A 16,473-nucleotide genomic window follows, 5' to 3' on the forward strand; every position below is an offset into this window, starting at 1 on the left:
AACATCCAAGTGGATATATCTAATAGTAGTTTTGTATTTGAGCCTGAATCTCTGAGGAGATGTCAGGGTTAGAGATGTATATCATCAGCATTATATATGCAAAGCTTTAATATTGGATGAGATCCCCTAGAAGGTGTATATAGAGAAGTGGTCTGAGGACTGAGCACTGGATCACTGTAACATTTTGAGATCAGGAAGAGCCAATGTACAACTCTGAAAAGCAGCACTTAATAAAGTGAAAGGAAATCAGGAGTGTGTGAGCTCTTGGGAGCCAATGTGAGTCAAATATCTCAAGGAGGGAGTTATTACATAGGACCAAGAGGTCTGCTAAGAGGTCTTATAAGGTGAAGATTGATTTTAACTAAGGGATTTGTCAAGATGGAGGAAGTTTGTAACCTCGAGCAATTTCATGTAGGTGTGTACCTTGTTGTTGGTTGTATCTCTGAGGAATGTGTGAGGACCAGGATGCTATGATAGACATGCTAGACATCAGGAGCGGGGTACAACACAGAGAGCACTCTAAGCTGGGGCTTTCGTCCCTATATTATATCCTTCTCTGATGAGGAAAGCTGTGCTGGATTATACAGTTTGTTTTTTTTTTTCTGCTTCAAATGCTGAACGACCAGCAAATAGTCGACATTGAGTTCTTCGGTAACTTCTCATGTAGTTGTAAGAAGATGAGCTTCAATGATCCTCTCAGTTGGTCACTGTCAACTTCCAATGGCCAGCCACTGTGTTCCTCATCTTTAAGGCTCTCATCTCCTTTGCAAACTTCTTGAACCACCACTGCGCTGTATGTTCATTAGCAATTCCTGGGCCAAATGCATTGTTGATGTTGCAAGTTGTTTCTGCTGCCTTATGACTCATTTTGAACTCTTAATAAGAAAATGGTTTGAATTTGCTTTTTGTCTAATATCATTTCCCTGGTCTGAAATGAACATAAAATATGCACCAGAATCATACAACTGAGCGACCAGCACTTTCATTTTTTCCTTTTTTTGCCCACTTTTTCAATAATAAAATATAGAACAATTATAACAATATACTGTAATAAAAGTTATGAGAATGCGATTGTTAATTATTGTGCTTAGTCGCTCAGTCATGTCCAACTTTTTGTGACCCCACAGACTGTAGCCTGCTGGGTTCCTCTGTCCATGAGGATTCTCCAGGCAAGAATACTGGAGTAGGTTGCCATGCCCTCCTCCAGGGGATCTTCCCAAGCCAGGGATCGAACCAGGTCTCCTGCATTGCAGGTGGATTCTTTACCACCTGAGCCACCAGGGAAGCCCTGCTAAGAGAGATGCAAATCAAAGCTATAATAAGGTATCACCTCATACCAGTCAGAATGACCATCATCAAAAAGTCTATAAATAATAAATACTGGAAAGAGTGTGGAGAAAAGGGAACCATCCTACACTGTTAAATTGGTGGACTACTATATAAAACAGTACAACGTTTCCTTAAAAAACTAAAAATAGTGTTATGATATGATCCAGCAACCCCACTCCAGGGCATATATCTGGGAAAGACAAAAACTCTAATTTGAAAAGACATATGCACCTCAGTGTTCATGGAAGAACTATTTACAAAAGCTAGAACATGGAAGTAACCTTAGTGTCAATCAACAGATGAATGGATAAAGAGGATATGGTACATATATAATGGAATATTACTCAAACACAAAATGAATGAAATACGCCATTTGCAACAACATAGATGGACCATGGGCTTCCCCACGTCTCAATGGTAAAGAATCCGCCTGCAGTGCAGGAAAAGCAGAAGATGCGGATTTGATCCCTGGGTTGGAAAGATCCCCTGGAGGAGGAAATAGCAACCCACTCCAGTATTCTTGCCTGGGAAATCCCATGGACAGAGGAGCCTGGCAGGCTACGTCCATGAGGTCACTAAAGAGTTGAACACAACTGAGCAACTGAGGACAGCACAGATGGACCTAGAGATTATCATACTACGTGAAGTAAGTTATTATCATACTAAGCAGAGAAAAAACAAATATTATGTGGTATCACTTATATATGGTATCTAAAAATAATAATACAGGTGAACTTATTTGGAAAACAGAAGCAGACTCACAGACAGAAAACAAACTTATGGCTACCAAAGGGGAAAATTCGGGGGCGGGGGTGGATAGATTAGGAGTATGGGATTAAAGCCTTTGACTGTGTGGATCACAATAAACTGGAAAATTCTGAAAGAGATGGGAATACCAGACCACCTGACCTGCCTTTTGAGAAATTTGTATGCAGGTCAGGAAGCAACAGTTAGAACTGGACATGGAACAGACTGGTTCCAAATAGGAAAAGGAGTACATCAAGGCTGTATATTGTCACCCTGCTTATTTAACTTATATGCAGAGTACATCATGAGAAATGCTGGGCTGGAAGAAGCACAAGCTGGAATCAAGATTGCCGGGAGAAATATCAATAACTTCAGATATGCAGATGACACCACCCTTATGGCAGAAAGTGAAGAGGAACTAAAAAGCCTCTTGATGAAGGTGAAAGAGGAGAGTGAAAAAGTTGGCTTAAAACTCAACATGCAGAAAACGAAGATCATGGCATCTGGTCCCATCACTTGATGGGAAATAGATGGGGAAACAGTGGAAACAGTGTCAGACTTTATTTTTTTGGGCTCCAAAATCACTGCAGATGGTGACTGCAGCCATGTAAAAGATGCTTACTCCTTGGAAGAAAAGTTATGACCAACCTAGACAGCATATTGAAAAGCAGAGACATTACTTTTCCAACAAAGGTCCGTCTAGTCAAGGCTATGGTTTTTCCAGTGGTCATGTATGGATGTGAGAGTTGAATTGTGAAGAAAGCTGAGTGACGAAGAATTGATGCTTTTGAACTGTGGTGTTGGAGAAGACTCTTGAGAGTCCCTTGGATTGCAAGGAGATCCAACCAGTCCATTCTGAAGGAGATCAGCCCTGGGATTTCTTCAGAAGGAATGATGCTAAAGCTGAAACTCCAGTACTTTGGCCACCTCATGCAAAGAGTTGACTCATTGGAAAAGACTCTGATGCTTGGAGGGATTGGGGGCAGGAGGAGAAGGGGATGACAGAGGATGAGATGGCTGGATGGCATCGCTGACTCGATGGACGTGAGTCTAAGTGAACTCCGGGAGATGGTGATGGACAGGGGGGCCTGGCATGTTGCGATTCATGGGATCGCAAAGAGTCGGACATGACTGAGCGCCTGAACTGAACTGAACTGAACTGATGGGATTAATAGTTACATACCATTATATATAAAACAGATAAACAGGATTTATTTATTTAGCACAGGATCTGTATTTAATATCCTGTAATACCTCTAATGGAAAAGTATCTAAAGCTACATACGTGAAACTAACACAATATTGTAAATCGAGTATAATTAAATAATGTCAAATAAAGTTATTAATATGGTCTTTCTCTCAGAATATTGTACTGTACAATTTAATGCTTTTTCTGTCTTAACTAAGCACTTACCACATTCTGTGGCCATAACTTTTGTGGTTTGAGGTGTGACAGCAAAACTGGCGTGAATTTCTTTTTCCTTCTTCACAATTTTACTGATAGAAAATTCATTCATACTGTAGATCTTGGCAACCTCAGTATACAGTTTTTTTTCTTCCTTACCAGTCAAGAACTTTCCCATTTTTACTTAAAGGAAGAATTTTATGGCTTCTCTTGGACATATCCAAATTTTCAGCATTACCACTCTTGTGTTTTGGGGCCAAAAGTAAAGTAAGTGTTATTCGAACCCAAGAACTGTGATACTATGACAGGCAACATGATAATCTAGATTGATGGCTAGTAAGTGAATAAGGAGTGGGATATCTGGGCAAAGGGATAATTCACATCCTGGTCAGGATGGAACCTGATGGAATGAGATTTCATCACACTACTCAGAACGGTGCTTAATCTAAACCTTATTATTTCTGGAATTTTTCACTTAATATTTTCAGACTATGGGTGACCATGTGTAACAAAGTTGAAAAATATCAATAACCTCAGATATGCAGATGATGCCACTCTAATGGCAGAAAGTGAAGAGGAACTAAAGAGCTTCTTGATGAGGGTGAAAGAGGAGAGTGAAAAAGCCGGCTTGAAACTTAACATTAAAAAAGCTAAGCTCATGGCACCCCGTGTCATCACTTCATGGCAAATAGAAGGGAAAAAAGTAGAAACAGTGACAGATTTTATTTTCTTGGGCTCCAAAATCCCTGTGGATGGTGACTGCGGCCATGAAATTAAGACACTTGCTCCTTGGAAGGAAAGCTATGACAAACCTAGACAATGTTTTAATAAGCAGAGAAATCACTTTGCTGACAAAGGTGCATATAGTCAAAGCTATGGTTTTTCCAGTAGTCATGTACAGATATGGCAGTTGAACCACAAAGAAGACTGAACACTGAAGGATTGATGCTTTCAAATTATGGTGCTGGACAAGACTGTTGAGATTCCCTTAGACTGCAAGGAGACTAAACCAGTCTATCCTAAGGGAAATCAACCCTGAATATTCATTGGAAGGACTGATGCTGAAGCCTCAAATACTTCGGCCACCTGATGCAAAGAGCCAACTCATTGGAAAAGACCTTGATGCCGGGGAAGATTGAAGGCACAAGGAGAAAGCGGCAGCAGAAGATAAGCTGGTTCAGTAGCATCACTGACTCAATGGACATGAATTTGAGCAAACTCCAGGAGATAGTGGAGGACAGAGGAGCCTGGCGTGCTGCAGTCCATGGGACTGCAGAGCATGGGACATGACTTAGTGACTGAACAACAACTGAAAGTGCAGAAGGTGGGGAAGGGGTTGCTACTATTCTTGGACTTTTTTAAAGTTGGGAAGTACTGAGACATATTGGCTCCAAACAGATATTCTCAATGATGTAATCAGGAGGGTTGGAAGATAATTAAATATGAATAATTTTCTCACTGTGATTTAATGTTAATATTGTTTCCATGTAAGCCCCATATATCATCCCACTTACTGGGAAATACTACCTACAGAATTAATTTGGAATCCATTTTGTGACATGTAAGTTCTCATGATCTCTCCCCTGCCTACCTTATCTCCTACTTTTCTCCCTTGCATTTTGTCCTTAGCAAATTAGAAATATTTAGGGTTGTTATAATGATTAAATGAGATTGTATATATAAAGTGCTTAAAAGGAAGTGCTCAATAAATATTAGCTGTTATCATTATCATCATTACTGTATTTTTTCTAACTAATATATGTTCTGCTTGCTTACAAATACTGTCACATATTCTTGGAATGCCCTGTCCCATTGGTCTGCCTAGCTAATGCCAATTATTCTTTGTAGTTCTCAGTTCAAGTCCTCTCCCTCTGTGAAGACTCTCCTGAATCCTCCCACACTCCACTGTACCTTGAATACATTCCCATCACATCACCTAACAAATTCTCTTTTATTATGTGAATGGTCTCTACTAGTCTGTAATTTCCTTCAGGGCAGAGATTGCATCTTCCTGTCTTTTAATCCCTACCGCATAGTGCATTGCCCAGTTCACAGTATTAATTCAACAAATGTAGATTAAGGACCTTGGTATGCCATACTCTATGCTGGGCATTTATGGTACAAAGATGAATAAGACATGATCTATGCCTTTGAGATAGGAAACTCCTAGAAATATATATGATAATGCATTTTAAAATTATTCATTTTTTGTTCAAAAAAGCAGAGCACCTTAGTGAGGTTTGAACATATACTCTTCATAAAGCTACATCTCAAATCATAATCTGTGGGTCATATTGGAATCTCACATATTTTATCCCATTGAGTTTAATGGAGTATGAGGTCTCTGATTGCAAAGACTATATACCTTACTTACTATCTTTATTCCCTCAAGGTATATGGCATTCATTTTTTTACCTTAAGTAAACACTTACTTACATGTACGACTCATAATTATTTGAAATGAGTTTTGACTTAAGTATTGAACAAATTAAAAATCACCGAATGTATTTAACTTTGTAGCTGTGACTGAAAAACTAGGACAATGAATGTGGGTAGAAATTGTAATTAGTATGAGTGAAATGTGCCAATGTTAACATGGTATAGTAGCTTTACTTGCTATATATCTCTGTAATGAGTTTCTTCTTTCTTATAGGATATTTATAAAACTGTAGATACCAATGCTGATTCTGGATTGAACTTTGAAGATTTTATGCGCTACGTTAAAGACCACGAGAGAAAAATGACTCTGGCATTTAATAGTCTGGACAAAAATAATGATGGTGTGTGTGTGTGTTTTATCCACAGTTAGATTAACATGAATAATAACTGTGAATACTAAAGGATGTTTTTACTAGCTTTTAACTTACTCCCACTATCAAATACTCAGTTATATCTATTACTTGTCTTGTGGTAATTTTTTAATTTCTAAGAGTAATATGTGAATGATATTTATTAGTATTAAAATTTCTGTGGGGTTAGTCATATCTTTAATAAAATTGTTTTTTGTCTTCTGAATTTAAAATTTCTTGGCTTAATAAGTAGACCTCTTCACTTTTTTGGAATATATGAGCTAAAAGTATCATGGTGATTAAAATCATTAACATTTGTTGTTTTCTAGCTGACTTTGAAAATATTTCAGTTGTAGGAAAGTTAGTTAACACAGAGAGATAACAGATAGAAAGAAACAGTTACCTGTGACCTTGCTGTCTAGAGATCAGGCTTAACATTTTAATATATTTTTATATTTCCTTTTAGACTTTTTGTTTCTATCTCTTTCTTGGTCTTTTTCTCTTTAAGTGAAATTGTGGCCACACTATATGTATAGTTTGATGTCCTACTTTTTTTGTTTAATGTCAGTGTAAGCATTTCACTTCATTTAATGTTCTTTGCAAGCACAGTTTTTAATGACTTTGAAATATTCAGTTGGTGAGTAGATGTATCTAATCAATCCCATATTTTTAAACATTTAGAATGTTTCCAGTCTTTTATACATACAATCAATATCCATGCTGATTTGCAGAGGAAAGGAATACTCGTATTTTGTTACAAATCCTTAAATCAAAGAGAATAAATGTAAAAGTAGAATACCATTTCTGCATTCACATATGGCTAATTCATCATGGGTAATTAGAAATTAAGTATACTTTATTTATGAAACATATTAATTTTAAAATTTTGTGAAGTCGAATTTTTTAATTGAAAAATCCTAAGTATACCAGAAAAGATGTTTTAAGGATTTCACTGATGAATTCTTTGTAAGACAAAGTGTAACCTGAATGTTACAAGCTTTAGTGACCTATAAGCACAGAAGTGGTTGTATTTCCCTTAATATCCAAACCATAGGTTTCAAGCTTCCATTTACCTTCCAGGAGAAAGTTTAGGCCTTTGTGGGCCCTCCTACTTAAATAGTATCCAGAAGCTTTAGAAGTACTACTCATTCATATCTATGAATTAGACCTGGTCATCATTTGCTGTTGATCTAACACTGATAGTTCTACTCTTGTGCTCTTCTGGAATTTCACTCCATTATTGATGATTACCACCACGATCGTCATTTGTAAGCTGAAAATGCACTGTATCATAATCAGTGAAAGTAGGAAACCCCTAGTAAAAAATGTATTACTATTGTCTCTGAAAATCAGAGCTTACAGCTCTTGGTAATAATAGAAAATACTCTTTTTGAGGCTAGATGGCCATCCAAAGTAATGTAATGATATAGCAATATAGATCTTTTAATTTCTGCCTTGACTGGTCAAACTGGAACATCACAGGCAAGTCCTGAAGTGGCACCATTCTGGAAGAGCTCTTGTCTGAATTCCTACTGGCTTCTTTTGTTTTTAGCATCTGAGCCGTGACAGTAGGTGTGAAGCTCTACTGTGGCTACCAGAGCTGCCGCCCACCTGCACTGCAGAGTGCAGGCCCTAGCAGACCTGCAGAGGCCCTGTTCTGATTGAGGCGCCTGCTTTGTGTCATCATTGCTGCCTCCTCAGTGACCACACTTCTGTAAAGCTCAGACAATTTACCTTGGCCATGATGCTTTTTGTGGTTATGAATGGGAATACCTCCTCTATTACAGATTGAATTTGTTGTTGTTTAGTTACTAATTTGTATTCGACTTTTTGTGACTCCATGGACTATAGCCCCTCAGGTTCCTCTGTCCATAGGTTTTCCCAGGCAAGAATACTGGAGTAAGTTGCCATTTCCTTCTCCAATGGAGTGAATTGTATACCCTAAAAGATAAGTTGAAGTCCTAACCCCCCAGATCTCAGACTGTGATCTTATTTGGAAATAGGTCTTTATAGAAGTAACCAAGAAAAATGAGGTCATTAGGGTATGCCCAATACCCTCTGTCCATGGAATTCTCCAGGCAAGAATACTGGAGTGGGTAGCCATGCGCTTCTCCAGAGGATCTTCCCAACACAGGGATCAAACCCAGATCTCCTGCATTGCAGGCAGATTCTTTACTGTCTGAGCCACCAGGGAAGCCCAAGAATACTGGAGTGGGTAGCCTGTCCCTTCTCCAGGGGATCTTCCTGACCCAGGGATCAAACCCAGATCTCCTGCATTACAGGCAGATTTACTGTCTGAGCCACCAGGGAAGCCCAATAGGACAGGTGTCACATAAAGGGGAAATTTGGATACAGGGACAGACATGCACAGAGGGAGATAATATGAAGTAGCCATTTGATAATGGAGTCAGGCTTGGAGTGATGTGTCTGTAAGCCAAGAAATACCTGAGACTACCAGACACTAGGAGAGAAATACAGAACAGATCCTTCCGTAGCATCTTCCAAAGGAGCATGGCCCTGCCAACACCTTGGTTTTACAGACTTTTGGCCTTCATCATTTTTTGGCCATATTTTGGCCAATATTTTGGCCAATAATCACTTTTGGCTTAAATTCCTATTTAAGCTACCCAGATTGTGGTCCTTTATTACAACTGCCCAAGGAAACAAATACAGTCCTCCCTCTTATTTGCTTAATCAGAAATTGTCCAGTGCAGCATATTTTGGGCCTCAAAGTACAGCTTTTTAAATTCATATGAACATGCTGCTACTTTCTCCCAGAGTGTTTCTAGATTGGCTGGGATAAGGTAATTTCTTTTTTTTTTTTTTCTCCTTTTTAAAAAAAATTTAAATTTATTTATTTTAATTGGAGGCTAATTACTTTACAATATTGTATTGGTTTTGCCATACATCCACATGAATCCGCCACGGGTGTACACCTGTTGTGCATCATTGACTGTGGAGCCAATCTTTCCCCCCAAATCCTATTATTGGATCTGGCTCTGTACATGATATCTTTTCCCTTCTTGTCCTTCCTGACAACATTGTTGAGACTCTCCCAGTTCATCACATATTAATGTGTATAAAACACTAATAATAGGATTCAATTTTTACCACTGCATTTTCTGTGTCCCAGGAGGGTTTCCAGGCCTTATGCCAATCAATGGAGGCAAGAGGATGCTTGTGGGCTGGTGTACTATACTATCAAATTCACTAGCTGGAAGCATTCAAGGCCCAATGTGAACTGATCTGCTTAACTTCTCTCAAGAAGTATCTGAGTCCCTACTTCTGCGGAGCCAGAATGTCCTTGGAGTGTGGTCATAAATACGTGAAATGAAGTAATTCTTAGACATAATTTCATCATTAAGGTTCTTTTTTGGAAGGAGTTTTTTTTTTTTTTTTTTTTAGATTGGGAAAATGGTGGGAAAGAAACTAGAAATTTTTGTACTTTACCATCTGCCATGCCTGTTTTAGCTGCTTTATCTTCTATATCTTATTTTTGTCTCATGCAGTCCTCATAGCAGCTACCTTTTACGTATGAGAACAGTAATGCTAAGTAATACATTTGGTATTTCAGTGAACCTCATCTACAGGGTTTATGCCTTTGTGTAACCCTGAGCCACATTGACCTGGGCTTGGCCATTTGACTTGCTTCAACCATTAGGACCATTATTGTTGTTTAGTCCCTGAGTCATGTCCCACTCTTTGCAACCCCATGGACTTCAGCATGACAGGCTTCCTTCACTTTCACTATCTCCTGGAGTTTGCTCAAATTCATGTCTATTGAGTGGGCAATGCCATTCAACCATCCCGTCCTCTGTCATCTCCTTCTCCCCCTGCCCTCAATCTTTCCCAGCATCAGGATCTTTTCCAGTGAGTTGGCTTTTTGCATCAGGTGGCCAAAGTATTGGAGCTTCAGCTTCAACATCAGTCCTTGGAATATTCAGGACTGATTTCCTTTATTTTATTTTATTTTTTTGTTTTTTGCAAGGTGCTTTTATTGGTACTATAAAGTCAACTTTACTGCCATGAAACTGTCTGGCCATATCTAATTTCCTTTAGAATGGACTGGTTGGATCTCCTTGCTGTCCTAGGGACTCTCAAGAGTCTTCTCCAATGCTACAGTTCAAAAGCATCAATTCTTCAGTGCTTGGCTTTCTTAGTGGTCCAACTCTCACATCCATACATGACTACTGGATAAACCATAGCTTTGACTAGATGGACCTTTGTCTCAGTTTTTTAATACACTATCTAGGTTTGTCATAGCTTTTCTTCCAAGGAGCAAGTGTCTTAATTTCATGGCTGCAGTTATCATTTGCAGTGATTTTGAGGCCCAAGAAAATAAAGTCTGCCAGTTTCCATTTTTCCCCATCTTTTTGTCTTGAAGTTATGGGACCGGATGCCATGATCTTAGTTTTTTGAATGTTGAGTTTTAAGCCAGCTTTTTCACTCTCCTCTTTCACCTTCCTCTTTCACCTTCACCTTCCTATTCACTTTCTGCCATTAGGGTGGCCTATTTCATTTCCATCTGTGCTACATTTCCATCTGATGTAAAAGACATGTGAGTGAAGCCATCTTGGATTTTCAGCTATGGTCAAACCTCTAGATCACTGAATTCACATGAGTGACCCAGGTAAAATCAGCAGAAGAACCAATGTGTTGAACCAAATTCTGATTGCATACTATCATCAAATACATTCTTATTAAACCAGTAAAATTTGAGATGGCTTGTTAACTTAGCAAAATAATCTGTAGTATAGAAGTGGAATAGTTTGCATTTCCCCCTGGAATTACAGGACTGGAATAGTCACAGTCTTCCTCTCCATGCATCTAACTACTGTTACTCTAGCAAATCCATTTCAAGCCCATCTTTCTCAGTGAACACTTGCTCTATATAATTAAAGACAACATTGAATCTCCCATTCAGTCCATAGGTATTGATTATATTCTGAATTACATTACCTAATTTTTCTCTACATCATAGCTTGAAATTTTAACTTCTTTTGCATAAGGATTAATTACTTAATGTAATTATAGGTCAATGAAACAGAGAATTTTTGAGCAGTTATGTGAGCTAGAGCACTAGGAACTGTGTTAACAAGGATTTTCAGAAGCAGACAGTTTTGGGGCAAAACCAATACAATATTGTAAAGTAATTAGCCTCTAAGTAAAATAAATAAATTTAAATGTAAAAAAAAAAGAATGAATAGCCATACACAAGCTAGACTATGATAATTGCTATACAAGTGATAGAGGGAGACTTTAATTGTGCTCAGGAACAATTTAGTTTTCTTCTGGGTCAATATATAAACAGAGTTGGAAAGAAAGATTTTTTAAGAAATTATTTTTTATTTAACATATAAAAATTGGAAGATTTTATATAAAAATTCAATTTTCTTTAAAATGAAACATATGACCCACTTTCAGTTCAGTTCAGTCGCTCAGTCGTGTCCGACTCTTTCTGACCCCATGAATCGCAGCACGCCAGGCCTCCCTGTCCATCACCAGCTCCCAGAGTTCACTCAGACTCACATCCATGATAACTTTACAACATGGTAAAAATCAGTGGGGTTTAGTAGCATTTACTCCATTTGTACAGATATCCGCTCCCCGTAGACCATAGTGTTTGCCACCCCTAATGTGAAGGTCAATACATGGTACCACTCATCTCTGCTCTTCCACTGTGTTTTCATTTTTTGTTTGTTTGTTTAAGTATAGTTGATTTACAGTGTTGTATTCGTTTCAAGTATACAACAAATTGATTTACTTATATATGTTCTTTATATATTTATATAGTTGTATATTATTCTTTTTCAGATTCTTTTCCATTGTAGGTTATTACAAGATATTGAATATAGTTCTATACATGTAGGACCTTGTTGTTTATGTCCTCTACACAGTTAGCGTGTATGTGTTAATCTCAGCCTTCTAATTTATTTCTACCCCATCCTTTTCCTTTGGGATAACCATAAATTTGTTTTCTATATCTGTGAGTCTGTTTCGGTTTTGTAAATAAGCTCATTTGAATCATTTTTTTAGCCTCCACGTATAAGTGATATCATATGATACTTGTCTTTGTCTGACTTACTTCACTTAGTATGATAATCTCTAGGTCTATCTGTGTTGCTGCAAATGGCAATATTTCATGTTTTCTTATGACTAATATTCTATTGTATATATGGAATATTCTTTATCTATCCATCAGTGGACTTTTAGGTTGCTTCCATATCTTGGCTGTTGGTAAAGTAATGGTGGTAAATAATGCTGGAGTGAACATTGGGGTACATATATCTTTTCGAATTAGAGTTTTCATCTTTTCTGGATATAGGCCCAGGAGTGGGATTGGTAGGGATCATGTGGTAACTCTATTTTTAGCTTTTTAAGGAACAGCCATACTGTTCTCCATAGTGGTTGCACAAATTTACATTCCCATCAGTAGTTTAGGAGGGTTCCCTTTTCTCCACGTCCTCTTCAGCATTTTTTATTCTGGATTTTTAATGATAGCCATTCTGACTGCTGTGAGGTGATACCTTTCTGTAATTTTTCTTTTCTTTAATAATTACTGTTGTTGAGCATCTTTTCATATACTTGATGGCAACCTGTATGTCTTCTTTGGAGAAGTGTCAGTTTATGTCTCCTGCTTATTATTTTTAAAAAATATTGAGATGTATGAGCTGTTTGTAGTTTTTAGGTATTAATCCCTTGTTGGTTGCATCATTTGCAAATATTTCCTCCTAGTCCATAGGTGGTCTTTTCATTTTGTTTTGTGATTTCTTTGTCTGTGCAAAACTTTTAAGTTTAATTAGGTCTCATTTATTTATTTTTGCTTTTGCTTCCATTACTCTAGGAGACAGATCCAAAACATTATTCCTGCGATTTTTGTTAAAGAGTATTCTGCTTACTGTTTCCTCTAGGAGTTTTATAGCCTTACATTTAGGTGTTTAATCTATTTTGAGTTTGTTTTTGTGTATGGTATTAAAAATGTTCTAATTTCATTCTTTTAAATGTATCTATCCAGTTTTCCCAGTACCACTATTGAAGAGACTCCATTGTATATTCTTGAATTCTCCACTGTATATACTTGCCTCCTTTTTTGTAGATTAATTGACCATAAGTACATGACTATACTTGGGCTTTCTATCCTGAAGAAAGGTTTTGTTTTTTTTTTGTTTGTTTTTTTTTTTGCAGAGAGAACAAAGGCAGAAATTGTCAGACATAGCTTGTTAAAATGCCATTTCAAATTTGGCCCTAAATTACTATTTTTGGGGGGAAATTTCATTGATATATAACATATATAGCCAAGTGCATACATTATAAGTAAAAGTGAGAGAGTCATTTCCTAGGTAGGTTGATAAGGAGTCTAGGGGTCCCCAAGGAGAGAGGGCTCTGGAATTCTCAAGGAGGAAGAAAGGACAAACTTTTCCTTCTCTACATTCCTTAGGATTATATAACAATAATGTATCCTGCCTGAGGACAGTCTCTGCATTAAGCCTTCTGGCTAATTCTGTTATTTTAAAATGTAAATTATGGGGGTTGGTCTGGTGAGGTCTTTACAACTTCCAGACATTCTTTGGATTCATTGGAGAGTATATAACTTCATTGCTAACACTAGCAAGGGGGTACTCTTTCTGCCCCCTTCTGATGCCTATGTCAGAAGCTTTCTCTATGTCCTTTATACTTTAATAAAACTTTATTACACAAAAGCTCTGAGAGATCGAGCCTCGTCTCTGGCCCCGGATTGAATTCTTCTCCTCCGGGGGCCAAGAATCCCATGTCTTCGTGTGATTCAACAACAACCTTTCAAAAGCTTCACAAATTTTTCCAAGGCAAACATACAACATGAAAACAACATACAGATAAAGAAGCAGAATATTAGTAGCATCTCAGAAAGATCCATTTTGTATCCTCTCCAAATCACCACCACCCTCCAAAGTATCTGCTATCCTGCTTTCTACTGCTATGTGTAAGTTCCCAGTCTATCTTTGTTAAACAAATAAGTTTACCATGTTTATACTTTACCTTTTGTTGAAATGCTTTTGTTTCTTTGGTGGTCTCTTGCTTATCCTTTTATAGTACTTCATTTGTGACTCTTGTTTTTCATTCCTTTGTCTTTCCACTGCACATTATTCATAGCTCTTCTATGATATACAATAACACAGAGTGATATATTTTTATAGTAATTAGTGCATGCATACAAACTGGTAAACTCCTTGGGGTGGTTGGTTCATTAATCTTTGACTTCTTTCACATTTAGCATAGTGATTTGAATAGTAAACTTTAAAAAATTAAAAAAAATTATTGTATAGTGTTTGAAAATTATAATGGGATATAATGGCATAAGACAGAGGATTCAGCTTCCTCATTTGAAAAAAACTTTCTAGGCAGGCCAGTAAATTCCACCCTGTATAAATTCCACCAGTAAATTCCACACTAGGGGCCTCAGAGTCATTGTAAAGAATCAGAGTTTCTACGTATGAATATTTGGGCTTTGTTTATAGGCTACATAAATAATATATCTCATATATATGTATACTCTTTTTACTTATGCATATTTTAAATGCATGCATATGCAGCTATGGTTAGTAAAGTATAATATAAGTTATGACTGAATTTATGTTAGTTTTTTGACATTATATAGTTTTCATCTAGATGACACTAAAGTTGATTTTTTAAATAATTTTTTTCATATTTGGTATCCTCAACTATTTGTTTCCATGGGAAGAATTAAAGATTTTTTTTTTTCATTTGAGGAGTAACATGATTATATATGTGGTTTAGGGCTTGAGGACAGTATGGACTACTTAATTTTTCTTTCAGAACATCTAGCAGTGTGAGATTGAAATGCGTGATAGGCTTGTATTAAATATATTAGTAGTTTTGAGTTATTTAACATCGGATATGCTTGTGTTAAAAAGAGTTTGGTGTTCCATCTTATTTTAAGTAGGCTATTTCTTTTAAAACTTATCTTATAAAATGTTGAGTAGCCTTATTTTCATGCCCCTGAATCAGATCTTCAGAATTAGCTTTTTCTTTCCAAGTAAGTACAATAATCAATATCTGTTATAGATCTGTAATCTCTGATTAGAAACCCTTGGGACCAGATATGATTAGAAGTTTAGAATTTGGATTTTTAGAAAAGAAATGTAGCACATATGTGATATGTTATATAATACTCTTCTTTGGAGAAGACTCTTGAGAGTCCCTTGGACTGCAAGGAGTTCCAACCAGTCTATCCTAAAGGAAATCAGTCCTGAATGTTCATTGGAAGGACTGATGTTGAGGCTGAAATTCCAATACTTTGGCCACCTGTTGTGAAGAGCTGACTCATTTGAAAAGACCCTGATGCTGGGAAAGATTGATGGCAGGAGGAGAAGGGGATGACAGAGGATGAGATGGTTGGATGGCATTACCGACTCAATGGACATGAGTTTGGGTAAACTCCGGCAGTTGGTGATGGACAGGGAGGCCTGGCATGCTGCAGACCTTGGGGTCACAAAGAGTCAGACACAACTGAGCGACTGAACTGAAGTGAACTGATATAATACTCCAGGTGGGGTCTGGAGCACCACTGTGCAATTATATACATGAATATTTCTTCAGTGAAACAAATGAATAACCGTATTGGATTAGAAAAATAATTGACTAAGATTAGCCTCACATCAGCTTAAGGCAGGTTTTGTCATATAGTGAATTTTGGTGCCATACAAAAAGTCTTTAAGTTTTTAGAACTTTTAAAGCTTTGGGTTTTGAGTGTGGGATGATAGGCCTATAAAATATGTGGACTTTTAAAGGCTATTGCCTTATAAGTGTATTTTGCCTTGTTATTGTTTCAGATTCGTTAACTTGACATATTTTCACTTTTTTAAAGGAATAATAGAAACTTCAGAAATAATTGCTGTTTTGAAATCACTGGGTATAAATATTTCTGAAACTCAAGCAAAAAAGATTATACAAAGGTCAGCCCTTACCCTTATTTTTAATAGTTTTAATTTTTGTTTAACATGTACCTGGTGGTTATAAGTGTAGCTTCTTTCTTCTCTTCCTTCATTTCTTTCCTTTCTTTTTATTTCTGATAATGTCACCTTTTATTGACAATGTTTTAAGAAAGATCCCTAAGAAATTTGTTGAAATGCTATTGACTAAAACAGGAAGTATTCTTTTTAAAGTCCTCAGAAAAAGATTCTTCATGCTTCTGGTTCAAAGAAT

General features: G+C 37.1%; 1 protein-coding gene across 4 annotated transcripts in view; it reads left to right on the forward strand.

Moving 5' to 3' along the window:
* The window catches only part of LOC109556791 (mitochondrial adenyl nucleotide antiporter SLC25A24-like), a 136,271-nt gene that overhangs the window by 43,563 nt on the left and 76,235 nt on the right, over positions 1-16,473 (forward strand). For all 4 annotated transcript variants that reach the window (XM_070785998.1, XM_070785997.1, XM_070785995.1 and 1 more), the window contains exons 2-3: positions 6,135-6,261; positions 16,136-16,223. In XM_070785998.1, the coding sequence (XP_070642099.1) occupies positions 6,192-6,261; positions 16,136-16,223 (158 nt within the window). In that variant the 5' untranslated portion in view covers positions 6,135-6,191. The remainder of the gene's footprint in view (positions 1-6,134; positions 6,262-16,135; positions 16,224-16,473) is intronic.

This window comes from Bos indicus, chromosome 3, assembly GCF_029378745.1.
Source record: "Bos indicus isolate NIAB-ARS_2022 breed Sahiwal x Tharparkar chromosome 3, NIAB-ARS_B.indTharparkar_mat_pri_1.0, whole genome shotgun sequence".
NCBI lineage: Eukaryota > Metazoa > Chordata > Mammalia > Artiodactyla > Bovidae > Bos > Bos indicus.